General features: G+C 38.8%; 1 protein-coding gene across 22 annotated transcripts in view; it reads left to right on the top strand.

Annotated features, from left to right (window-relative positions):
• STRBP (spermatid perinuclear RNA binding protein) overlaps positions 1-27,614 on the top strand; it is a 64,309-nt gene extending 36,695 nt beyond the window's left edge. For 8 of the 22 annotated variants that reach the window (XM_072353121.1, XM_072353125.1, XM_072353127.1 and 5 more), the window contains 11 exons: positions 283-394; positions 1,144-1,241; positions 1,689-1,800; positions 2,350-2,442; positions 3,233-3,432; positions 5,054-5,212; positions 6,618-6,752; positions 7,557-7,697; positions 9,396-9,522; positions 11,171-11,215; positions 16,522-17,217. In XM_072353121.1, coding sequence (XP_072209222.1) covers positions 283-394; positions 1,144-1,241; positions 1,689-1,800; positions 2,350-2,442; positions 3,233-3,432; positions 5,054-5,212; positions 6,618-6,752; positions 7,557-7,697; positions 9,396-9,522; positions 11,171-11,215; positions 16,522-16,616 — 1,317 coding nt within the window. In that variant the 3' untranslated portion in view covers positions 16,617-17,217. The other 14 variants (XM_072353137.1, XM_072353133.1, XM_072353136.1 and 11 more) reach the window with 6 other exon arrangements.
• The last annotated feature ends 325 nt before the right edge of the window (positions 27,615-27,939 follow it).

Genomic DNA, 27,939 nt, shown 5'->3' with positions numbered 1-27,939 from the left:
GATATTCCTTAGATGGGAGGAGAATATTCATGATTTGTCTGTAAAAGGCTCATCCTTTTAGACTTTCCTGTGCCATTAATGGAGAGCATTTGTTTCCTCAGAAGGTAACTAATACAATGCAGGGAACAAATACATGCTGGAATGGCAGTATCTGCAGTTAGGACCGTAGTGCATTAAAACTGGAGTAACTGATGTGAATGTTCTTCCCCTCTACCCCTTGGTTTTTAATTACAGTTACAGTTACCCTTGTGTCCATACTAATCATAATTTAATGTCTTCTAGCCACTCGAGCTTATATGTGAAAAATCTATAGGTACTTGTAATAGACCTTTGGGCGCTGGGGAAGCATTACGACGAGTGATGGAGTGCTTGGCATCTGGAATTCTGCTTCCTGGTAAGGGGCTGGATTAACTTCAGGAATACCAAAGACTTATCAAGCAGTCCTCATCCTTCTAACAGCATGCTGCTGTTTGCTGTATGATTACATGAAAAACGCCTACCTTGTGCTCCCTGCCTGCTGTGGAACTAAATGAATGACTTCTTGTTTAAAATTAAAAGACAAAAAGAAGGTTGCACAGTCATAACTGCTTGAATGAAGTACTTCCAATACAGTTAGGAGTTCATGGGGAATCTCAGAATGACTTGGGTTGGGAGGGACCTCAAAGATTATCAGGTTTCAGACCTCTGCCATGGGCAGGGTTGCCAAACACTAAATCAGGCACTAGATCAGGTTGCCCAGGCCCACATCCAACCTGGCCATGAACACCTCTAGGGAAATGCTAGGTTTGCTTATAAATAAACTTCTATTTTCATTACGGGGTTACATATAAATACTGACCTAATCACTAGCTGCTTTCTATTGATAAACTGAAATCAGCATGTCTACCCAAATCGTTACTGTTATTAAACCTCTTACTTTTAGTTCACACAGTTGTATGTGTGCATTGTCTACAGAGATTAGTACTGTGGCCACCTGCTTCAACAGTTAGCTTGCTTTCTATGGTATTTGAATCCCTTATTGGAAAAGGAGTATTTCCCACTCTGCTGAAGATAGAGACCAGCGCATGCAAAATCCAGTAGTTTCTGTTTTCATATTATTGTGTGTTTAGTCACAAAATCTATTTTTATCTTCTTTCTTCCCAGGAGGCCCTGGTCTGCATGACCCCTGTGAACGGGAGCCAACAGATGCTTTGTCTGATATGACTGTTCAGCAAAAAGAAGCCATTACGCACAGCGCTCAGGTACAGAACTCATACTGAAGAGCTGGATGCTATAATACCAAAGATTTAAAATAATTAATTCAATTTATTCTCTGACAGGGTGGCATATTTTAAAAGCACTCTTGATGGTTCTTCTATTGTCCTACAATGTAAAGATGAAAGGATATTATATTATGAGTGCAAGAGTTTAATAGAGATGAAATAAATCCTTTAGCAGCCCAGTGTGTGCGTACTGTCTGCATCCTATCTCAAGTGCTCACAACCCAGAGTCCTAGAGTAGGCTCCTGTCAGTGTTGCCGGCACTTTGTATTATGGAAAAAGTTTTAGATTTTTATAAATAAACACTTTTCTATAGCTGTCATTTCACATAAAGGAAATGACTGTGTTTGCAAACCTAGTTAGAAATGTAGACAACTGTGGAAGAAACAGTGCTGTGATGTAACTTTTATTTCTACTGTCACTTTATAGCATGCCCTCAGATTATCAGCCTTTGGTCAGATTTATAAGGTTTTGGAGATGGATCCCCTCCCATCAAATAAGTCATTTCAGAAATATTCCTGGTCAGTAGCTGACAAAGAAGGTAGGTATTGTTTGCTCCAAAAGTTACTAATTTGGTAGTAAACTAGGAATTAATGTAGAATGAACAACATTCCTGAGTTACGTGCTGTGAATGTAAGGTGAAAGCTTTTCTTTATGTTAAATTTTTGTTTATGTCTTTTATGTAATTACTTTGTTGTTAGGAGAAAGTGTAGAAGTTCTTTTCTCCAGAACTACCAACAGAGTAGTAGCAGTTCAGCTGGCGTACAGATGATTTTCCTTACGCACAAAGTCATCTGGGGATCTAAAGATAAATAGTAGTAATGCCGGGGAAGGGGAGAATTTAGACTGGTGAAAAAGTATATAATGAATGTCCATAATAAGAATTTACATGGCATATAATATTGGAAACAGACATCTTCCATGGCTTAGTACAATGAGTAATAAGCTATTATTGGCTCACATGTACAAATAAGAAAGCTTTGACTGAAGGTTGAGGGTTTTTTCAGTTATAAACATGGAAAGAACAGTATGGGACTATTGTGAATTTTTCTAGTAGTACATTCATATTACAAGGGAATTTATACCCTAGGTACAGGCTCATCTGCTCTCAAGAGACCATTTGAAGATGGTGTTGGGGATGATAAAGATCCAAATAAAAAGATGAAGCGTAATCTGAGGAAAAGTAAGCACAACACTTCTCCATTCTGTTTTCGAAGATACACCGTACGATAGGAATTGGTTTAAGAGCTTCTCTGTGGTGGTGTGGAATAGCACGTGAAAAAGTCTTTGGAATAAAAAATGTTGTTGCTGTTGTCCAGCACTGAGAATGTTATACAGCATCTGAGTGTCTCCTGATATGTACTGCTAACTCAGTGATTAGCATTTTAAATTCTAGTAACCTGTCAGGCCATGGAAAATACTAAGCGATTAAAGTATTTTATTGATGACTTCCCTCTACTGATTTTCCCCAGTAATCCTGCACTGTGAAGATCTGCCTTGTTGCACTCCCTTCTTGAGATAGCTACTGGTCTCTCAATACCCTCCCACGAGAAAAGCATAAAACAGCTTCATCTACAAAACACTGACATCGTATTTATGCACAGAATAAAAATCTCTCAGTATTTCTGTGATCCAGTCAATTCTAGAGGATATTTTGATTGTGCTGCCATTAGTGCCAGTTCTGTGTTTGGTTCTTGGCTACTTACAAAACTTTTATTATAAAGGCCAGGAAGAATACAGAGAGCTGCAAGAGGGTTGTATTAATTTTAATATATGGAGAATTGTAGTTACCCAAAAGTGAAATAGCACATCTGTAAAAAGCTGTGACTACCCTTAATCTTTGAGAGACTGGGAGGTTGTTTTGCACCTTTGTACCAACAGAATGCACTTAAATGCTAACTGATACAAACTGTTTTGTTCCTTTATTCATCCTGTTTTTTAAATCTCCCTCCTTTCTTCTTTCCTCCACTTAGTACTAGATAGTAAAGCAATAGATCTCATGAATGCTCTGATGAGGCTGAACCAAATCAGGCCAGGGCTTCAGTACAAGCTGCTGTCCCAGTCTGGTCCAGTCCATGCCCCAGTCTTCACAATGTCTGTAGATGTTGATGGTACGACATATGAAGCATCAGGACCTTCTAAGAAAACAGCCAAGCTCCACGTGGCAGTGAAGGTAAGGAAGCCTAAAGTAATCTGCTAACCTCAGATCGTGGAGCACAGAGCACAAAGTACGGTTGTCAGAACTAGTAATGCTAGTGAAACTCAGTAATAACTGAGTGAGGCTGAGTTACTACCTATGTACTCAGAATGCGGTTGGGCAATGGATGAAGAAGCATCACTGGTTTTAGAATAGTGGAGAGGAACAGTCTGGAAGGAAAATCTCATGGCTCTACATGTCAGCTTGTGAACTGAATGCAGTATTTAAGTTCTGCATCAGCAGTGGGAGGGGTGTCTGTGTCAGTTTTGTTCTTCCTCTTGTTGATTAGAAGACACATGTTGGTGGCTCCTTCTTTTGACCCCTTTCTTCTCCAAATCTCTCCATTCACAGACTGTTAAACTCCTTGAAACAAGGAGCTGTTTCCTGTCTTCAGTACTGGAATACCTTCATGCACAGTGGCAAACACTATGCATAACAATTGGTCTCTAGTCAGTTTTTCAGTAAGAGACTAAAATACAGTCACTGAGTAACTTACTGTTGCGTCTTGTAGGTGCTGTACATTGGCAGAGCTCTTGTATTTTAAACATTAGTAGACTGGAATGCCCCATGTGAGCACCCTTACTGCACAACAAGGGGATAGCAGAGATGTTAAAGCAGACTGAGCCTATTGGGTTTCTGGGAAGAAAGGGAAGTTTCTTTCATGTGAATTACCTGTAGGAGAACCTCTTAACAGAACTGCAGTTATGATATAAACAAGCTCATCTCTCATTCTGTGCTTCATTCTATGTATTTTTAGGAAGAACTGCATTTTTCAGAAGTTTCATCAGACAACTTTGTGCTTTCTTTTGATTTCAGTATTGAAAATCCCATTGTCCTTTTGCTTTCAAGTTCAAAGTGTCCAAAAGTATCTGAGGGAATGCGTTGTTCCTCAGGAAAAGCAACTCTCTGCATGTGTTTCCTTCCTGACTTTTTTCCTCACATCTTTATTTTACCTCAGTCCCTGCAGTTGTTTGCAGGGAAGCAAAAGAGAGGGAGTGCAGAAGGGGAAATAAGACTTGCTCTGGAGGGCTGTAATTTCTTTGCCCTTGAACTCCTCTGTGTTTGACAGATGTTTGCTGGTACCTACCCAGCTCTGTTCTCAATCTACACACACATATACTGGGCTGCACTTAAAAACATCCCTGATTCAAGCCAAGGACAAATGGATGGTGCGGCAGACTAGTTTTCCCTAGCTTTCCCTGACTGCCAGCACCCCACCCTCACTGTCCTCCCCCCCCCTCACCCCAAGCAAATTTGGGCCCTGGTTTCCCATATGAAAAGGGAACTTACTCTTAACATTTTCATTTCTAGATCTGACCTAAAAATTAGAAGCCCTGAAAATTCAGCTGAATGTACAGCACAAAGAGACAAAAATTTGTCGGTACTGATTCCACTTCTGGAAACCTGGAACTATTTTCCGTATTGCTATTCTGCTTTTCTCTACTTCAGCACAGGAGAAAATACATTTTCTAAGCAGTGTGCCTTTATAAAGTGTCTGGTGGCCATTCTTCTTGTGATCAGCCTTCTCTGTTTGTTTTTGTTTCTGTACTATTACTGTTACCTATTTTATAGTCAATTACTTGTATTTTTGTTGTAGGTTTTACAAGCAATGGGTTATCCAACTGGTTTTGATGCAGATGTTGAATGTGTAAGTTCTGATGAAAAATCAGATAATGAAGGTAAAAATGAAACAGTGTCTTCAATCTCAAGCAATAATACTGGAAATTCTACAGCTGACACCTCTGCTACCCTAGAGGTGAGTAGTCCATAGAAAAGTCAAAGTGATGGAGAGGAATAGTGTTTTTTTTGTTGTTTTTTTTTTCCTTCTTTCCTATCCTGGAAGTTGATGACATACTAATTTACAGCAGTGATTGAGGACTTTCCAGTCTTAGACCTGCCCTGCCATAGGCTGCAGACTGATAATTTGATCTTTCTGCTGCTTTTTCTTGTAGAGCAGCCATCTTGTGCTCTTCTGATCATAAATTCTTTTTGATAGATATTCTTTCCTGCTTTGCTCACATATGGTCCAAGGAATATTTGTTTGCTGCTTTTGGGCCTTAGTAATGAAAATCTGGCATTTTCTCTTCTATAATAGGCTTGTCAAAAAGGTATATGGTTCTGGAGACATCACCTTAATGATATATCTGTGTGACAAATAAAATATTTTAAAAATTCATTAGGAGATGTTAAGAAATGTAAACCTAATATCTCTGTGCATATCTGATGGCTTGGAAAAAGCTGCACTGAAAATGAATCAATTTCAATACAGTCAATGTTAATTTTGCCACTGGCACTTGAAGTCAGTTGCTGTAACGAAGAAAGCTATGCTTATGTCCTCACTGAAGTAGTGAAAAATACAGTATTCCTCGAAGGAAAAAATTCCAGTAGTTTTAGCAGTCCTCACTGAACATCTCTGAAATCATGGTGATATGGGCCTCTAGTATATTAATTTACTTTCAAAGGACAGTTCCTAGCATTAGAACTCTTGATCCATATCCAAAGTTAGAACCTGCTTTTGGAAACTTCTTTCTCCATCCATCATTCTTTACTTGTGAGTGGTTATTTATACCTGTAGCTGAGTGCACTATAATGCAGGCCCATGTGCTGGTGCACTTAGATCTCAGCCCAACCTTCCTTGCTTCCAGGTATGTTTCTTTCAACAGACCTGTGCTGAAACTTCTTCAGTCAGAGCACTCAGCAGTACCAGGAAGTAATTAGATCAAGCAGCAGAGAAGTGTGCAAGGTTGTGAAGGCCAGTGTCCCCTGTATTGGGATTTGATTTCAAGGAACTTGACACCATGACTTCAGTCTTGGATACCTTGCAGTTTTAAATTGCAAGTGCAGCTGGTGTGATGCTTGGTGATATGCAGATAGCAGACTAGGCTCTGAAACCACTAGCTTGCTGTCACACTAGAGATGAGACTTTCTACATGCTGTTCTCATGCATCATGTTATCAAGGCTGTGTTACCTTGATATAGGTCTGCACCTGGAAATCCCAGTGACACATGTATTGGTAAGAACATGCTATTGCAGAGGCTTTATAAAGTGAAAATGCTGCCAAATGGCTGACCATTTGACACTGTATGCTATCATGCTGTAGATATTCATCTGCCATTTGAATACATAAGGTTCTAAAGCAACTCCATGAATGTCTCTCTAGGTAAGAACTCAGGGTCCTATACTGACAGCAAGTGGCAAAAATCCAGTGATGGAGCTCAATGAAAAGAGAAGAGGTCTGAAGTATGAGCTCATCTCTGAGACAGGTGGAAGCCATGACAAGCGCTTTGTGATGGAGGTAAGCAAAACAGAATTGTAGAGTTAGTAAGAGGTTTTACTAACAGTGCTTGAGTTCTTGGAGCTGCTTGCTGCTACAGTTTAGATTTCTTTTGATTTTGCTTTTTGTATCTCTTACTGCTCCTCATGCGGAAGGGAATGTCTTGTGCTTTAGGAGAACAAAATGACAATTAAAACTGGACTTCAAAAGCCCTAAACTATATCATATCTTGACACAAGTACGAGAAAAGTAAGATCCACAGCCTGGAAAACAAAAATATCTGATTAGCAAGCATTGCAAACATGCTTGGTAACCTCATAGTTTGAATTTTCTGTTGTCATCTTTGCAGAATTATTTGAAATGACTGTGGGAGAGATTGGATTTGTTTGTCTTCATCTACTTCTGCTATATTTGAAGTAGCATTGAGCTTTAGAAGAAGTATGAGGTAGCACTTCAGATAAATAGCAGGTATAGTGTAAGCAAAGATGTTGGGATATCAGGCATTGTTAAAGATGAGGGGGCCTCAAAATTTGACTCTGAATTCCCATTTCCAAGCAGCATCACTTATTTGTTGAACTAAAAGCATATTGGTTAAATTGATTATTAAACAGCTATATTGGTCCTCTTTTAATTTCAGCTGTAGTTTCTAGGTTCCTGATTCAGTGATAACAGTGGTTCATGTGATCACTTCAGTATTCTCTTATTATGTTTCAGAAGCAACAGAGTCCTTGTTTTTTAACTACTGAAGCAGTATCGTCACTGACCAGCAAGTACAGCATGCTATTCCCAAGAGTATATAATAGAAACTCTTATCTCATCTTTCAGGTGGAAGTGGATGGCCAGAAATTCAGAGGTGCAGGCCCAAATAAGAAAGTAGCAAAAGCAAGTGCTGCATTAGCAGCACTTGAGAAACTGTTTTCTGGACCTAATGCAGCAAACAACAAGAAAAAGAAAATTCTTCCTCAGGTAAGAACTGTTGCTGGCTTTTCTAGTATGTTCTGTTACCACAGCTCTGTGTCTTTTATGGTAGAGGATTCTCTACAGGAAGTAATTTCAGTGTTCTGTCTTATGGGCTTGCAGTAAGGCTTCTGATTTTTATTCTTTGACAATAACTACAGGAGCATAACAACACATTATGACATTTCAGACCACACTGTACTACTGCCACTATGAAATGTTTTCGTATTATTATGGAGTTTAAGCTGCAGGAAATACAGTAGGAAAGGCAGCACAAAGAGATGGTGATGAGCTGGAGGAAATACAGGAAGTCAGTGGTTGAGTGATGATGTAGAAGTCTATTCTTTGTCAGAGCTGTACTGTGCTCCTCCATGACTTATATACACAGAATGAATCATTTAGTTTGGCAAAAGCATTATTCTGGAGTTCCGGAGTAGGCTGAGATTTCTGTACCAGATTCGCAAATGAGACATTTCATTTGGTGAGGAGCACTTCTAAAATTTTAAAGAACAAACAAAAAATAAACTTGGTCTTGTCCATTACGTTTTACAGCCTCAGTGATGACTCAAGTTTAAGGACGAATAGAGCAGAAACTATCAACAGTGTCTTTCCTACAGAGAACTGCTGACAGAGGAAAAAAAACCACAACACAAGAAAAACAAACCCTGAGGATTACCATCTGGGTCTCTTCTGTACAAATACATTAACGTTAGGATTTTCTTGTCATTTCAGGAGCAGGATGTATCATAAAATAGACTTAAATGACAAGCCAACTCTTTCTGTCTTTGTTCTGTTAATAATAACAATCCTCATTTTACTAAGACTTCTGGTTAGGAGTATTTCTATTTCCATTATTGTGCTGAAAGTCTATGAGATCAGAAAAGCACTACCTCATAGGATAGTGTTCCACTGGCAGCCAAGATATGAAGACTTAAGATTCAGGCATTTTCTAAATTGACTTTTACTGTTTTTTTTTACTTCTGTGTTCACTTGTTCACTTTTTTACAGAAAGCAATGATGGCAATAACTTGTCTTTATATTATGATAGGGAAATTTGATAGGGACACATCTAGTAACGCAAAGCTCTGCTCTGATGCAGGAAGCAGCAACAGCTTCTGCAGCTCCTTGCAGTATTCTGAGATATTATGACAGCAGAAAAGAAAATGCTGATCTAAAGCAGTCTAGTGTTTCTGTGAGGTGGTTATTTGTCTTTGCAATGAAGTCCTGGCCCTGCTGAAGATACATGAGTTCAGGGTGGTAGGAGAAAAGCAAAGGCCTCTTTGTAAATTAGTGAGAGGCAGTTTGTGGGAAAAGACAGCAGAGAGGCATACCAAAGAAAGGTGCAGAAACCACTGGGGTAGGTCATGACCACACAACCAAAACTCCAGTAAAGGAAATATAGCCTGATCATGCTGACTGCAAGGTCTGAGTAAGGTGAATACGGTCCTGGTTCAGAACTAGAACTCTAGAACTTGTTCATTGAGGGGACTAGGTTTCTGTCAGTTTCTTTTCTGTCAATTCTGTCAATTCTGTTTCAATTCTTTCAATTCTTTTGACATTACTTTTCCATTCTGTACTCGGCCTTAAGCAAGGACAATGCAACAAGCGTGCTTAAAGAGGTTTAGGACAGATAGTGATTTAATGTTGAAGGCCTTCTATTTCCAGCAACGTTTTAACATTCTGAATTGCTATTATTATTACTCCAAGCAGACTAAAGGAGTTGTCAATACAGCTGTTTCTGCAGCAGTCCAGGCTGTGCGAGGTAGAGGACGAGGTGCTTTAACAAGAGGTGCATTTGTTGGAGCAGCTGCTGCTACTGGATACATAACACCAGGTAAGGCATGGCACAAATAGCTAATACTTCAATTCTGACCACTGGTGTGTTCTGTGTGCTAGTTATCTATTCATCTTCAGTTATCTGAGATGAAGCAGAAGAGAGAATTCCCTTGGGGCTTTAAATAAATCAGAGTCCAAAAACTGGCAGCACCTATCCTTCACAGGTCTGCAATTTGGAACTCCATGCGCACAGAGTAAGAGAGAGCAGCTATCCCCACAATGCCTTGCTAGGTTTTATCATGCTGTTTTTATTTTTTTTAATTATTTTTCTGTAGTTCTCTGCCGTGGCACAATTCCCAAAACTTTTTTCCTAAGGAACCTCTTGGATCATGGACCTTTAGCATTATGAGCGCCCCTCTTAAGAACCTCTTGAAGGGATAAATCTGGCAGAATTAGGAGTCGCTCTGATCCCAGAAGTTGTCCATATGAACTGGGCATACAAGCACAGCATCTAACGTTACCTTCTGTAGTGATTAAAAAAGAATTTCCATTTGTACTCTGGCTGATGTTAATTTATCATCCTGGTTGTACTGTTCTGGTTAGCAATGAGCAGTGGATCTTCTGGGATTCAGAGGCCTCCAAGTTCACATCTGCATGTCATACTTACTGTATAGAGAAAGTGAACTATTAATCAGGTTACCTTACTGCTGATTCTTCAGGGCAGATTTGCAACCATCAGAAGCAAAACTGTTTAAGCTAGAAAGGTTAGGTGCTCAGCTAGTAGTGACTCATCCAAAATAGTGATGGTTTGTTTGTTTGTTTAACCAGTAGGTTGCAAGCAGGTATGAAATACACACAATATAAGGTGTTACAGAACTGCACGAAATCTTTAATATTTGCTTTCTCCTTTTCAGATTACGGTATGAGTTCTAATTATACCTTTCAGCCATTCACACATACTAATAGCAAAGCACTGTTGTTTGGTAGACCTCCTTTCTGGCACAGTAAAACAGCACGATGTCTTCATTGTTCCTGTGTGTTGATGTAATCATAAATATTAAAAAACAGTGATTCATTTTTAATGGCTATTAACATTGGTTTTGGAACTGTCTTTCTGCCTGAGGAGTCATTTACGAGACACTTGAACCTGTCAGGGGCATGTTCTTTGCCAGCATGGAATTATTCCAGGAATGGGTTTAATTTCCCAGTCATTGCAGTTGTTAAGCTTTTATTGGTCTTGGCAAACAGAGTATTTCTCTTCATCCTCTTCTCAGAAATCTGTTGTTTTTTGTGATGGACACGTGATCCCACCAGATAAAGCAGGTGAGGGACGCAACCTGTGAAGTCTTAATTATTGAGATGTTGTTACCAGGATTGGTGTTACACACTCTTTCTGTCCCCTACTCCACAGTAACGCCTACCTCTTTGGAAAAAGGTTCCTGTTCTCAGTCTGCATCTACATGTTCAGATGTTCTTTGTGAAACTTTCTTTTGGCTGTCAAAGTGTCAGAAAATGCTGAATTCACATAGGAACTTCACTGATAATGACATGGCATCTGCCACAGGCTTCTAGCATTACCTTCCTTTTTGTGGAAGTTGAAGAAAACCTATGTACCAGAAAGGGTACATGTGTTCTGGCGCACAAATACCAACTCTCTTCAGTTACCAGGGAAAATGAAACCCATCTTTCATGTGTTTCTATTGCAGGCTATGGAGCGCCGTATGGGTATAGTACAGCTGCGCCAGCTTACGGTACGTATAGCCCAGTAATTAACAAATTAGAAAATATACAGAAATTCTTGTGCCAGTCCAAATGTGGCAGTCCAAGCTGGCTTAGGATTTACACTAGAAATTTAAGAGATTAAAGCTCTTAAACCATGACTACAAGAACACTTCCGTGCCTTAACCTTGTGGTTCTTTTTTGGTTGGAGTAGCTTTTTGCCTATGCTTTGCCTGATGTTGTGGAAGGACTGCTTGTTCTAATTGCCTGTTCCCTTTCATACTGAAACGGAAATAGTTTTCTTACTTTTTACAGCCAATTTGTGCTCCATTCAAAGACTACCGAAGGGCCTATGTCAGCATCTCTGAGCAATATTTATCTGAGTGACAGCAGTAAAATGTTTGTCCACAAGTTTAACTGGCTTGTGGACTAAGCTCCCTTAATAAAGTCAACTCTGTGAAACATCCAGTATAGTCTAAGTCAATGTACACACACAGGCCAATCCCCAACACTCACACCCCCTTGCTGCAGGATAAAACCACTGCTACTTGGGACAAGCAAAATGATTTTGTGTCACTTCTACTGTGATTAGGCTGCATGGATGACAGCATATGGTCATTTGCCACAATGTTTTTTACTAAGAAACACATTAAAATCAGGCTAGTAAAGGATTGGTTTCATGAAGACAGTAAAGTAAACTAAAATTTAGCGATGATGGGAAAGGTTTTTCTTACTTCAACTTCACCCTACCTGCTTTTTTTTAATGTTAGACTAACGTAGCATTTTTACCTCTAACTGGCCCTTTTGGTTACTTTGAATGAGGTTTATGTGGCAATGGGAGCAAAGCAGTTTGGAGTCAGTGATATGTCCTGGCACACAAAAAAAAAAAAACAAAACAACAAACCCTGCATCCACTAGAACCAATGTCTTCACTTGTCACACTTGTCACAGGACAGGAGGGAAATCCTGCTACTCAAATGACAAACTGGTACATTTCAAGGTCTGAAATTCTTTTTCACATGGGAAAACCAAGCTTGCATTCCTATTTCCTAGCTTTTTTTGTATTTATAATATTTGTTCTTTTCCAATCTGCATAGCTTGGAAAATACCAACTCCCCAGATAGCATTACAGAAGTTAGAAACAGCTTCAAATATTTATTTCATCACCTTCTTTTTGAGGTATGAGCTAATAAGCATTGGAAGAATGGTGCTGCTTTATCAAAAACGTTCACTTTGCTTGACTAAGACTAGCTGGTCCTATTCTATACTTCTACAGTGGAAAGGGGCAGTACAGTGGACAATGGACTGCACTTCTGTGTGGAATTCTCCCTTGTAAATTCAAGTAAACCTCTCTAGCTCTGCAAATCCTGTCCCACTGACTAGCCACGTGCTTTGAAAAATGGCAGCTTACAGCTGTGCTTTCCAATTGAGTGTATTTTGTACACTATCTGTTTTTTTCATGTTTTTCTCAAGGGAAAATAAAAGGAAATTAAGTTTTTAGCTTCTTTCATGGCATGCTTTTTTTTTTTTTTTTTTTTTTTAAATCCCTTTATTTCTTTCAAACCTGTAGTGACTGGCTATAATCTATGTCAGTAGATACCTGCCCATATGTATTTTTACAAGCCAAAGCATATAGTGACATAACACGAATCCTTTCCCAGCTGAAGACAGAACAACTGTTACCAGTGTTCCTGCAGTATGAGTTTTACTTGCAGCTTTTTATATTTCTTTCTTCGTTCCTTCTGTTTCATGTTTTTCTCATGATGCTTATTCTGGGAGCTGGATTTTAATAACTTATTTGTGTATATGTGACATACCACTGACTTCAAAGCACTGTGGAATTGGATGCCCCCATTTTTCACATAAAGAGTTTCTGTTTTTAATGTCTTATGATTGTGATGCGAAGTACTGGGATAATGCTTTTTGGCTGTAAGGTAAACATGTCTCTCTGCCTTTGTAAGCTGTTGCATGTTGGGAAACTTCACTTTGATCATTTGATGCTCTGGAATACCTGCTGTTGCTGCTTTGTGATTTCTAAATGGATACGTAGGTTAAAAACTAGTATATAAATAGGAAAGAATATTTTTAAAAAGCATTTAATTGTGCAGAAGCTTGCGAGGCCACAAGAACTCTATCATAATCATGGAATCAGGCATATATTAATCTATCCAGACTTGCAACTTCAATACAGGGTAGAAAAAACAAAATAAAGGAGATACAGAATTTACTGTAGGTGCTTGATTTCTGACTGATCTACATGGATGCTTATCAGAACTGCTGAACAGTTTCCCTGTGAATTTTCTTTTATGTGTACCAGTCCCTGTCTAGAATACCTGCAGTTGTAACTGGCCTATGAAGTCAGAAAACAGAATGATAGGTAGTAAAGATGAAGCTATTTCAAAATGATAGTTAATATTCAGTCTTTTTTCAACAAAATACATTCTCTTTTGAGAATACTGCTTAATTTTACCAAATACAGCGACAAAAACAAAAGCAAACTTAAAGCTAACCATCTGTTTGAAATAGCACAGAGTGTTGAAATGTTACTGTTTGAGACTCTGCACCCTAAAATGACATCAATTGATCTGGAAAAGGTTAATGGAAACGTGATTATAAGCTCTTATCTGACTTTCTTGGATCACTGAACTTATTTGGAGTCCTCTCCCTTTTTTCTCTCTGTAGGTTTACCCAAGAGAATGGTTCTGTTACCAGTTATGAAATTCCCAACTTATCCTGTTCCCCACTACTCATTCTTTTAGCAAATGGCAGAAGCTAATTCCTATTGATTGAACAACACAGTACAGTACAGAATGTTAGAAGAAAAAAGCCTTTTTATCCTGTTTTCTTTGAACACATACTTGAGCAAAGTCATTTGTAAAGAAACATCTTTTTCCTACTTTTTGATTTTAACAAAATGCAAATTTAGTTCTCTAAAACTTGAAAAAAAAATGTTCTGTGAAATGTTACCTCATTTTCAAATAACTTATACCAGCCTTCTGTTATAGGGAAGAACTAGAAGCTTAAACCTTACGTTTTAAATGAAGTATCCGATTATGTAAAATTAAATTTGTGAAGGATGTATAGAATATAAAACACTGATCACAAATAAACTGTTTTGTTGTAACACAAGAGTACTGCCTGTTTCCTAATGCAGTCGCACAGATTCAATTAATGACCTGTATTTGTTGTAGGGTTACCTAAAATAGGGCATAGTTCTTTAAAAAATTAAAATAAATTAAAAAAAACCAAACAACCACACAACAGAAACTTCACAGTTAAAATACAACTTTGTAAATATTATGGTCTGTAATAAACTTAGTAAGATCTGGGTTAGATATTGTCTTATTTTATAGAGCTAAGCATCAGTACCTGAGTTTCCTTAGGATCTTTAAAGTTGGTGTACTGAAACTCTCAGTGACTTTAGTCTTAATTATCCAAGACTCTTCACTTGCATACAGAATACTGCAAAGCAAACAGAGGGAATTAATCTTAGACTGTCTCTTTGTGTTAGGTTACATTCTGTGAAAAACATAACAATGGAATTTCCCACAAAAGGACTCATTATGTAATTACAGTGATACACAGTTAAGTCCGTATTGCCCAGAGAAAGGACAACAATAACATTACAATCTGATTCTTTAGAACTCAAAAACTGCTTGTTTTCCTTTCGTTTTTTACAAAAAATTTTAAAAAGAAAAAAAAAAAAGCAAAGAAAAAAAAAAGCAATTGTTCTTGTGGCCTTCTTCACTCTTAAGATTGTCTGCCCACCCTTGATTTTCCATTCACTATTTTTTCAGTGAGGGTTTTATTTGTTAATCTCTTATTAAAACAAAAGGTTCTCCTTTTACCCCTTACATTTATAAGAATCTAAAGCAGCAACAAGGTCCCCATGAAAACCTGCTATTTAATTGTCCCAGTTCTTGTTGAGTGCTGCTGTGGAAAGTGACACACTTCAGCCATAGGCCAGTACTTTTCTTAAGAGTTAGTGCACAAACCAGATGAATCCTTTCTAAGGTAAAGGAGTGTGTGCACCTGTCCTGGACTCCCAGACAGGTCCCAGCTCCACGCTGTCTCCGTGTATTTTAGAATCATGCAGAAAACCTGCTGTAGGCTTCTAGTAGTCTTTATTAAGGTATCACCCCCACAAAATAAGCAGCACTGCTGGTTGTACTTCTCTAAAGTACTTCTACTCAGACCTCACCAGCTGCTCACCAGAGGTTTGCTTTAGTTCATGCTCTTTTCATGATTGTCTTTATACACTGTTCCCCAACAGACTCTGCCATTGAGGCAGGGGTGAACTTTATGAAGAGGATCTAAGAACTGCTTAAAGCAATGTAAAGTTCCTCCTTTCCTCCACCCCCTCCACTGTAGGGAAAGAAATTACAGAACAGCTTAATAAGGGGTGGCTTACGTAACAAGCTGCTCTTCTTGGAATTAACTGCAGCTGTTAAGATGAGTATTTATGCTTAGAAATATTTCTATCTTAAATGTTTTTTCTTCTGCCCTGCCATAGCTCTCACTTTTGTTTGGTGCTGGTGGTACTTTAATAAAAATGAAGATCTACTGACAAGCAGCGATGAGCCTGCTGTTGTCATACATGCATTAGTATTGAAATAAAGAGCAGGGTCTGGAGGCTGTAACCAAATTGAGAGGTGGTCATAAATCACCAACACATTTTGCTGGCCTATGGATGAAAGGAAGCCATCACGGAGCAGAAAAAGCATGGCTGATAAGAGCCCATTTTTGTTAATCAAATATTCATTAAAGGAGTATTTCCTCTGCACACGTTTTTCCCCTTTCCCTCCTGCCCCTCCTTCCCCCCTGGCCCCTGTTTTGGAGTTCCCAATTGGCAACTGTTTTCTTTTTCATTAATCCCCAGATTTGTAAAACTTTCTAACAAAATATTGTCTGAACCAATTCTATACAATAAACATTTGGATACCAAATAACTTGTTCCTTATTTCGAACACAAGGAGGGCGCTATGCTCTTTTCCAACATGATGGCAGTCATTTCAGACAACTGATAAAAGTCTTTTTTTTTTTTTTTTGTCATTTGTTGGGAGTTACTAACCACATTGTAAACTTGCCCCCTTGCTGCATATTTTACATTTCTCTGCTTTACTGAAAATATGAATGAGCTGTCAGTTCTTTGTTTAGAAAGTGGTAACCGTGGAAAGCGTTAGATGTTTCAGTACCTTCACAGAATTCAAAGTGCCCATTTTACAATGAAAATTCCACTTGCAGCTGAAAGAGCAGAGAAATTTAAATGGAGCTTTAGCTTCAGCCACTCTCTGAAATTAACATGAAGTTTTGCTTCTCTGCTCTTTTCCCACTGTAGGTGGTTTTTTCATTGACAGTCCCTATTGCCAGCCTCTCAGCATCGCACCTTTTATTATTCACTTGGGCCCTCAAGATTTCTTCTCTGACTTCTAGAACCATCAGGTTGTGTGGCTCGAAATGGCATTTTGTACATGTCTTAAAAGCAAGAACAAAAGTGGCTCGTTTTGAGGTTTCTCAACTTCAGACATGGAATCTGAACTTTTTCCTCTCTCTGTTTTTTTTTTTTTTCTTCCCCCTCCAAAGTGCTTTTCTCACTTCTTGAACTTTGGTCCATTTAATGAAAAGCAATACTCCAAGCCACAGTCCTTTCTTTGGGTACATAGCAATAGATGTGTATATACTTCTGGTTATTTTCTTTACATTAGAAGGGAAAGACTGGTCTAGCAGGGGTGGGCTTAAGGGGGAGGGAAATACAAAACAAGACCTAGCAGGGCACTTGCTCTAAGCAGTGAATCCTGCATTACTTGAGTATTTTAGAATTTTAATACTATGGTTATTTGCATGTTTCCTATACAGATTGCTACAAAGACTTACAATGGTCACTTCTGAAGCAGTAGCGCTTTGTACCATTGTACATGTCAGCAGACATGAAATGTAGCAAAAAGCCAGGAAAATATAGTATATTTTTCTCCAAAATATGACTAAATGTTATTCTTTCTCTCTCTTTCTCTCTCTTTCTTTACCACATCATTAATGTGAGGCACAAAAAGGGTAGGCCTAAACTTGACTTTGAAATAGTTGCTTTTGTGTCTCTGAAAATTATCACCAAATGATAGGAAAATGTACTGTCTGGCCAATCTCCGGATCAGGATCTTTGCTGCTATTATTTACTAGTTGAGTTTTTTCTTCTTACGTATTTGTTTGTTTGTTGGTAGTCAAAGATTGTGAATCAGTAATCAGCAATAACTGAAAGGTAAAAGTCCTTGCTTATTTAAATGGTATTGGAACATCTATATATTGCAGTTACGACTTCTGAGCAGTTTTCAGCAGGTTAATACCACTTTATTCTCATTCTCTCTGGACCTTCATAGCCATATGCACTTGTATAAAATAAGCAGAAATTTAATGACTGTAAGCCGAGATCGTGATATAAAAGGTAAGAGATTTTATTTTCAGCTTGAAGAGTATTTTTACTGTTGTTATTTTTTTCCTAAAAATCACGCCTACCTGTGAAAGTCTTGTATATGGTGCATTTTTTATTATTTACTTCTGTGCTTAAACAATACTTAGGTCTAAATTCCAGGTTTTTATGTTGTCAAGGCCAGTTCAGATATTCTGGTTTGAGTTTAATGAGAAAATATTAGTTAAAACTTTTAAGAAATAGTTTGGTTTTATCAACAGATTGTTCTACTTTAAATGTCCTTTTGCATAGCCTAGAAAGCTGTACTGGTACTGCTGTGTGTGAGGCACTGCATTCCTTGCATGTTTGTCAAAAACATTCGGACAGGTACTAAAGCCATGGCCTGCACTGAAAGCCACGCCATGGTGATAGGGACGTGAAATAAAAATGCCAAGTGGAATATGTAACACTATCTAACTGTAAAAGAGAAATTATTTCCCTAAACTACTAAAGCTGAACTCCAACTGGAGAATGAAAAACTCTGATGATATTACAGCCTAAATCTGCAGAGATCAGATTACACCAGGGCAAGTTATTTCACAAAGCAGCTGGTTTGCTTTCCTCTTGTGGGCACAGGAAGGCAGGCAGGCAGGCAAGGGTTTAAGCCTGCACGGATAAATTGTTCAGCTGTAGTTTTCTAAAGCTAGAAATGAAAATAGAGACATCCATAAATATTTTCAGTTCTGTAGTAGATGTTTTAACTACTGTTTTACATGCAGGAAAATGGTTTCAGACTTATATGGTGCACATGATATGTGTAGTTTTAAAATAGTTACTTTTTTAATTTGCATTTATATAACCTTACATTATGCAAAGTTGCATAGTGCAGTGCTGCTTAACTGCAGCACTTGAAGTTGCTGGAAACAACTCTTTTTATATTAAATATAAAAAAATAAAAAAAAAAGGGGGGGGGGAGTAGGGTGATGTATTAACATTTTAGGGTCTCAATTCAGAGATGAAAGCATTAAATAGCCCTGACTGATCACAGTTCATACTGATTCAAAATTAGAAAATCACTTGGTATGAAATATGTAAGTCAGACCCAAAGCTTGTTGTTTTGCATCAAAATATAATTCCAAGAACAAACCGTATTTCATTTCAATATTGAAAACATCAAACTCAGTAAATAAACTGCATGTGTAGGTTCTCCATAATTGAGGATATGTCTGGATAGAATTCATAGGCTGATGTACAAAAGTAGCTGTCAAATTTTGTTAGTTTAGCTCATGTTGGTGGAAGCCTGACCTTGCAAGTGGCGTACGTGTTTGCACTGGGGGAAACGAACTTAAGGAACTTTACCAGTGACTTGCCTGTTAAAGCACATAACAGTTCGATTGCATTTGCAGGTGCAATTGATGAGCCATCAGAATCTACTTCCTATTTGGTGGTGCAGATTTTCATCTTCTGTTACCTTCAAGGTGCAAACACAAGGCTTGGTCTGAAGCTCATTTAAAATTCATTTCATTCTTTCAGCTTGTCAGGCTAAGCAATCCTGATAGTGGAGCAGCAGGCTGCTCTGCTTCCTCTGGAAGACAGTATTTTATATGCTTCAAGGCAACGTTAAGGTGCATTATAATTAACTTCTCTTGAGTATTCCTTTCCTAGGTTTAACTCAGACTGATTACAGTCTGACAAGCAGTCATCTGTCCAGTTCGAGAACTGAATAATGAAATGTCTTGCTGACTTCTTTGATCTCTCTTTTGTGGCCTGTATTTGTCAGCTTAATTTATGTGTACTGCTTTCCATCAGCATTGTTTTGACTGTGAACTTCCATGTTTTTTTGTCATTGCTGCTTTAACTCCTGGAACCCTCCCTACCCATTCTGCCCTTACTACTTTTCTTGAAATTTTCACTTTCTTGGATCTTCTCCTTTTGTTCACTGAAAAGATACCACATTTCTTTGGTATGTTTTTGCTCATAAAGCAGTAGATACCTCCAAAATTGTCCTCATGGCTTTGCTGCACCCTTTCTCAGTAGGATGAACAACATTTCCTGCTGTTGAAATACATACTGTACTCCTGTATCTGCTTTCTTTGAAGCTATTCAGAATGGCTGGTAAAACAGCCCAGGAACCTCACTCATTCCTGGTGGAACTTGAGCAAAACATGAATGTGCCTCACTCATGTGAGTTCCACACATGCCTAATACACAAGCATTTGAGAGAATAGTTATGGACTAAATTCTAAGTGTAGCTTTTTACTTAGCTGAAATACAAGGCTATAATTTGATGAGTAAATTGGATAACAGCTGCTCGATCAATTTTGTAACAACCACTATTATTCTAAGGCAGAGATAGAATCTGCTTTCTTTTGCATAAATACTTGCTAATTTCCTTTTTAAAAGACATCTCATGGGAGCATGGTCTCAAAGTGCCTTTCCTGTGAGCTTGAGGTCTGTTATTTGATGGTTACTGAGCTTTGTCTTTCTGGATAAAGCCAGCAGTAAAATGTGGAAACTGGTTCCCTGTGCTTTGTGTAGCTGCTGTCAATTTGTAGTAACATGTCTGTGAAGCAAAAAATGTTATAGTTTGAACTTCTGGTTCAAGGAAAAGAAAGAATTCTGAAAAAGTACCTTTCAACTGCTACATATAAATAAGACATTTGGAAAAGTCTGTATCTATTCCCTTCTCACCTTAACTCGAGTTTTAGCTAACCAGATGCTAGTGTGTATTTTGGGAGATGATGTCTGGCACTTAAAGGATTAAAAGAAACCAGAACTTTACAATGAAAAACTGGCTTGTCTAGTGTTGTATTGGTTTTAAATGTACAGATGGAAACAAAATGTACAGAAGGTATATAAGTGAATAAGCAAAGGAAAAACTCACCAATGGTGGTGCCTTGACTGAAGCAGCTGAGGCAGTCCTCCCTGGTGAGCGATCTCCAAGAGATACTGCTCCAGTGGGAGTCAGCCCTTAAATGAGGTCTCAGAGGGGATGGAGTCAAGCTCCACCCCTCCCGGGAGCACAGCTACATCACTCTCACCTGTGCTCCCACAGCTGACCCCATACTTGCCTCAGCTGATTAATCAGAGGTTCAGGCTGTGATTACCTATCTCCCATACAAGTGTGTTGTCTGGATTGGAGATGAACAGCATTTACATTGACGTTGGAAGAAAAATGTGAGCTCAAGTGGCCTGGTTGGTTGACACTGAGAGAAGTAAAGCTCTTTACAGAACTGAGAGATTAAAATGCAGACTGTCCCATAGTTAAAACAGCATTTATTTGCCTTTAGCTGCTCTTCAGTACAAACCTGTAATCATGCAGGTACTTACTTGCCTTTTGTAACAATTTGGGTTTCATGGAACTGTGTGAGGGAGAAAGTATAACCAGACTGCTGAGTTATCCATGCAAGACAGCAGTCTTCACCGATGGAAATCCCTAGATACTGTACACTGCTAACCATTCCTCGCCATTTTCCTTCCTAGTGGGTCAGTGGCATCTGGAATGCTTGTCAATTTACCCAGATATGAAACTCTGTATTTTGAAGGAATTATATACTTTTTATAAGGGAACTTAAATCCTGCTTTGCCAGCCATATGAGATTTCTACAGGCGTGTTCTGTCTAGAGAAGGCTTTAAAACTGGATTGACTGGGAAGGGCACTGCTGTCTTGAGCTAGTGTTTTAACTGTACATTATACAAACACTATATAAAAATCTGCATAAACCTTTTTGAGATCTATTCCATCATCATGCTGTGCTTGAAAGCCTGTATGTTACAGAACCAGAATTGAATGACAGTGAAAGGACTTGGCTAGATGAAAGCATGGTACACGATGCTTCCTGCCACCATGTCCTCCCTCTGCCAGGGCTTGCTGTCTTCCTTAAGCACACATTCAGGAGTTGGAACATGCTGACCTTATTCCTGGGCACTGAGCCACACAGATGGAGGAAGGCCAGCCTCTACTCATGAAGGGTCTGTGTAACATGCAGCCTCTGTTGTCCAAACAGTTTCTGTTGGACACAGTACACAGTCCAATTCTCACAAAGACAATTTAGTGCCTGGGTAGGTGGTTCCTAATCTGTCTAATTTGTTGTCATGCAGCCAGCGTGAGTTAATAAAATGATTCAGCAATTGTCATGGCTCCTGCTGAATGTGCTGTAAACCCTGCTGCCATAAGTTTCACTGCACTTACTTAAATACCTTTGCTCCTGTAAATACTGTGCCTACCACAGCCTCTTCTGAATTTCCTTCTAGCATCCCTGTAAATAACTGATTCTGTCGAATTACAGACTCTTCTGTATATGCTTCTAGATTACTGAAAGCTTTTAATCAGCCTACAAAGAGTTCTGGGGAAACAGGTTTTCCTAGAAAGTCATCCATGTGCTGAGGAAATATTTCTACTCATGCAAACATCTGTGACAACTATTCTAATATCTTTGATCTTTCTTTAATAGCACTTGCCTTCTGGTGTGAAAAGCGATTTAAAGTGCATCTGTTTTCTCCAATTTCAAAATTATTTGTCTATCTTTCCTTTCATCGGACTGCTAAGCAAAATTTCCCTACCCACGAGTTTCTTGCATTACTAGGTAGAAAGGAGTGGCATGGAAACCTTCCAGGTGGTCTGGGGAAGAGATCTCCAGCCCGGAGGCTGTTCAACTGTGGGACATCAATCCCCTGGCAATTGAAAAACAACAAAACAGTTATAAATGTGAGCAGCTTTAGCATACCATGCTTGATTCAGTCCAGCAATGTCCACAGCAAACCAGCCTGTATGCCTCAGTATTTTCAGTCAGCAATCCCTGACAGAAATAGTATAGAAGCACATTGTCCTTGCTTCCTTTATACCTCTTCACCTGTCTTTCTAAGAACCTATGGATCATCACCGTCTAGTGGAGATCCCTGAACTGTATAAATGAATTGCAAACAGATAGTGCAGCATTTCAGTCTTAGACAAAATTCTAAGTTTCTCTCTGCCTCCTTTGCTCCATAGGCTAAGATGCAATCTTTCTGCATTATTACTTAGTGCATTTAGCTAAATTCTCTGTAGGCAGATGCATTTTAGTTAGTTAATAAAAAACCTGCCTCCCACCTTCAAGTGAGTTCCAAGTCATAGGAGCAGCTTATAGAAAAGGTTTCTACTTCCTGAGGCTCTGGGAGACACAACAAGAACTCTGCAAAGGTTGGACTCTTTTGGATACATGATGAGATACGTTCTGAATGAGTTAAGTTCAAATTGCGGTTCTCAGCTGTAAAGCGGGCAGGTACCTCTCATTTGGGGGGGGGGGGGAAGAATAAATAAATAAATAAAGCTCCCTGCTGCACTCACTGAGAAATTCCATTCAGTACAGTTGTACTGTCTGAAGAAGCAGTAACCGAAATTGAGTGTTCAAGACACAAACCCTCTAAAGCTTCCTATGGGGGGAAGAAAGAAAGAAAAGAAACACTACTGAAAAATGAGATTCTTTACAGACTTGTTCAAAATGAAGCAAAGGTGTATCAGTTGCATCCTCTATCAGTATGAGGCAGCTTGTCTAACAACTCTCTGGTTTCATTCTTCTGTTTTAACAGATCTGATTTGCTGTTAAACTGATCCTTACTGTAAAGCAGAATTTCTGTTATAGTCATTTTAGAGCAGTTCACTGAAGAAACTCAGTATCCAAGTCCCTGTGCTTATTGGTTATGACAGCAGCTTTCATTCGTATTTTATTTAGAACTTTAACCACTTAAGCTAGTAATTGTTTGACATTAAGAAAATTCTCATCACAAGGCTGATTATAAAGCTAGAAGAAATTCTTTACTGTGAGGGTGGTGAGACACTGGAACAGGTTGCCCAGTGAGGTTGTGGATGCCCCCTCCCTGGTAGCATTCAAGGCCAGGCTGAATGGGGCTGTGATTCTGTCATCTAAATCCATGACTGTTTATGTGCAGGCTCTTTACTGCCCTGAAATATCTTCCCATTTCCCACTGTACTCACAGAAATGGTAGCAATTCACCTGTTGCGTACAAGTGGTAATACAGGTCATAAGGTAATACAAAAACATGAGTAGGGTCTTCCAGAAGAGGATATTCTTTCTGCTTGACCCAGCTGATAATGCATAGCCATTGGAATGCCTTAGTAAAAGTTGTTCTATGAGTTTTGTGAGAGAAAAATTCACTTCAGTGTAAGATTCAATTCAGTGTTTTGTCTCCAGTTCATGTGGCTAAATGAAAAATTCAGGCCAAATCCTTACCTTGACGCTTATGAGGAGCAGAACGATCCAAAGTGGTAAGTGGAGATGTGCAGTTCAAAAGCAAATTTCTTATATGTTGTTTTGTTATGTATTTGGTGCCTTAACTCTTTACAATCTAATGTTAAATACACTGTACAAGAGGTAGTTTAGTGGCTAAGGGTACTTTAATGATGTTACTGAACTAGCCTACAGGAACTGTAGCAACAACTGAAGTCTCAGTGCGTGAGTTCACTTGCATGTTTAATTAATAATCCACTGATAAACGGGAGCTGAAGAATTTAAAGAGCATATAAAAAGTCTAACCATAGATTGAGGCAGAAGATATCAAATTTCCAACTTCAAAGGTTTGTGGCAATAAGATAAAGGTACAATCTCTTCTACCCTGTGTAAACAACGATGAAAATGTAATTCAGCTGCCCAGTAGCGCAAGTTTGTCAAAATCTCTAGACTCTTATCTCCACTATGATAAATCACACTAATTCTAGAGGGCATTAATTGAATGTAGTCATACACTGCTACAGGGGAGCTGAGATGAGAGTTGCAATAAATTAAAATTTAAGCCCAAAATAGTATATGGACTTACCCCTACTACCTGCCTCTTACGTGAATCTAGAAGCTCCCAGTTGCCATAAGCCACTCTGCAGTTTACAAGGTGCAGTGCAGCTTCTACTTGAGCACGTTTGCTGGCTGGTAGAATGCACTGAGAGAGAGAGAGAGAGAGAGAAAAGGAAAAAATGAAGGTAAAATGTTCCAGTCTGAGGAAGTTAAGTATAACAGACAGCAAGTTTGGTGGAAAAGATGAACTGCCTTTTCCAAAGCCATAAATGCCAATCTACAGTAAAAAAGGACGTTTGTCTACTATGGTAAATCAGCAGCCTTAGTAAACTAACAGCAATGGGAGATAATATTGTTTTTTCCTATAGTTTGCAAGAAATTAGGCAAGAGGCTTAAGCTATCCATATCACAAGCTAAAAGCTGCTGCAGCAGATTATACTTTTTCTCTACTTTTGTAAATAAGCAGGTAATACAAAGAGGAGGTGGAGAAACAGGAGAAATTCAGTGAACAAATTCTATTTGCCAGTGCAGCCCTGTCCAGATGGGGAGACTGTTCCATGCAGTATAGTATACTAGTATAGGAATACTAGTAACGTACTTGTACAACATTCTAGACAATTTGGTCTTGAACAGAACAGAATGGTAACAAGGGAAAGCAGATACTGCTTCCAGAACTACATGTTCTAATGTAAGAATTTCAGATCTCTAATACTGGCGTTATGACAAAGTAGGTTCTTCTTACCATGAAAGCTTATTTTCAAATTCTATCCACTTACATTTCTTAAGCTAACAGCATGTTTAATTATAACACTAATCTGTAAGGGAGTAGAGCAGGAGGTAAGTTTTAGCTTTGTATTTCAGAGCTGCTGTGAATAAGTTGGTTAATAGTATTCCATGGAAATAACTTGATGTACTTATTTATTTGTGCTCATTTCTATGTTCTTAGAAAAGCACAAGCTTCTATAAGCATAACCACCACAAAGCCACTCAGGGTACTTTGTCATCTCAGCAGTGGACACTAACTGCATCTTAAGTCAGCAGGCACAAATAGATCAAGTTTAATTAAGAGGAACAGAACATCTTGGCAGGTTTGCTTTACTACCTGTACTGTTATAATTTAATGATCTATGCATATGGAAATGTGTGTATTCCTGCACTTCTAGTATAACTTACAGTTTCTGCAAGAGCATCCTGCAAACTAAACAAGTAGAGTATTATTCTTTCATTAATCCCACCAAGGGCTGTTTATAAGCAATTGCAGAGTGATAATGCTCAAAGCAGAATAGCTGTGGGCTGAAGAGCAGTATTCAGAGCAGTACAGCTTTCAGAAATGTAGTGACATGAATTTAATTATGAAACTTCTAATTCACTGTATAGATTATTTCTTGTGTTTTCAAACTAGCATCACTAGTTCCCTGCTCAAAGAAATGGGAAAAAGTTAAGCATAGTTTTCCAACAGCACATTATTACATGGAAATGTACTGGATAAAAATTGAGGCTATACTGCTGAGAGCATGTTCTACTACACAGAGCCATTCTCTGGGCAATGCTGCATAATTTAAGAGTGGGTAAATATGCCTTCAGGGATAACAGAACACAGAACAGATGTTTAAAACAAAAACAACCCAGAAGAAGCCTTGAAGCTTTGTCCACTCATGCACTTACTCTTCCCTGAGAAAAGGTACAGGTGTTAGCGAGTTACAGATCAGATATCACAAAGGCCTTTAAGGATGAATGTTTTAAAGGCAGCCTCCTTTGGACAGAAAATAAAGGAAGCTGTCTCTGTCTTCCAGTTCCAAAGTACAGCATCTTATTTCTGATCCTAACCCTAAATCAATACTTATTGATCAAACTGACTAAGCTTTTTAGGTTGATGAGCTCTCTACAAAGCAATTCTGTTCTCCTCTTGAGCCTCTGCAGGGGCCAATGACTGGTGCTTAACTACTACTTCTACTGCAGAATGTCACCTGTTCTCCAGCTGTCTCAGAACCTTCTGGGACACTTGCACTTCTAAGAGAGCAACACTGCTATGAGGGTAATTCTCAAAAGTGCTAAATACAGTGAAGCAAATCCCTGTGGGCTGTACACTTTCTAAAGTCCTGCCCAGGGCTTAGTGGCAAAGTTGAGCATGAAACCCGTACTGCCAGAAATACCTGCCCCTTAACAAAAAGGGTATCCATGGGAAGGTGACTTTGAGGAAAGGCTGATGTCTTCCACATTCAACTCATCTTACAAACTTAAAAGTTGAGCTTCCACCAAAAATCATTGCCATCCTAATCCATTCAAACAACTGCTGTTAATTCGGGCTAAGATATCTCCCATGTAGCCCAAACTACCACCACCACCTGAAGAACTTTAAGACTCATCTGGAGGCAGATCTCTGCTAAGAGAGTGCATACTGCAAGGAAGACAGGTACTCTGGCAATGCAGTATGATGTCACTTTTCTAATGACAATTACTCCTGGACGAGGAAAAGAGCGAGGCAGGGCTTTGGGGCAGTGTTTCATGCTCAGCAAGCTTGCACAGAGAAGGAATGCAATTCTATAAATCACTTGTACTGTATTTCTGTTTCTAGACTTGAATGAATTTCACTTTTCCTTTGTGGGTCAGCACAGTAAACATTAAAGAAAAGGTCTATTTTTATAAATCTTTCACCAGTTGAGAGGGCTGACCTGCAGCCATCAGATGGACTTATTTACCCATAGAGGGCAGAATGTTTATTTTTACACTAACATTACTTACAGCATTGAATAAAGCAAAACAAGGCCTTTGAATTCTCTAAATCTTAATAGTATCACCAAATTGCAGAAGTAAGTATGTATGGTGGACAGTTCCATCCTTCTTCCCAGTAAGTATCACAAGAAGTTACTCAGAAATAAACTTCCAAATGAAGTATAAGAGATCCTTGTGATCTAACTACAGGTAATTTATGAACCAGGAGAAAATTCAATGAAGTGAGCTAGATCTACTCACTAGCCAAAAAACCTGCAAATGTAAAGTAAATGGAATGCTCTTGGGATACTGAGTTGCTTCCTCACATGATGCTGTACCCGGTACATTTGGCTTCATTTGGCTTCTGTGTTATGGTTCATATGCCAGCCACTGTTATAAAATGTACACAACACCTATATTTGCACTGTAATCTTAATTCATTCGCCACTGATTGTAACCCAACGTTACAGACTTCTCTGTATATAAAACCATGTCCCACTTGCTTTCAATAGCATACAATAAAGGCTTATATCTCTGTATACTTATTTGTTTTTTTTTTATTATTTTTGTTTGCAGAGAGGAAACTGGCTTTCAGGTTTTTTGAAGGCTGGGAAGCCAGACTGATACGCCTGTTCTGTTTCAGTCAGGTAACAGGCACTGCAAAAAGTTAAGACAGGCTTCCCAGGCTGCAGTCTTAGCAGAGGTGGCTAATAGCATAGTTGTGTTTTGGGCAGTGGAAACGTAAAGTACATTAACACTGTAATGAGTACAACGCCTTCCTTCCCAAAGACTACAACTGAATAAAGCATAGGGGAGTAATGTCTGTGTATGTATGCTGAGGCACAGCTATTATGCAAGG

This window comes from Excalfactoria chinensis, chromosome 18 (genome assembly GCF_039878825.1).
Source record: "Excalfactoria chinensis isolate bCotChi1 chromosome 18, bCotChi1.hap2, whole genome shotgun sequence".
NCBI classification, from domain to species: Eukaryota; Metazoa; Chordata; class Aves; order Galliformes; family Phasianidae; genus Excalfactoria; species Excalfactoria chinensis.
The sequence above is the reverse complement of the archived record's forward strand: the minus strand, read 5'-3'. Positions and strand labels throughout refer to the sequence as shown.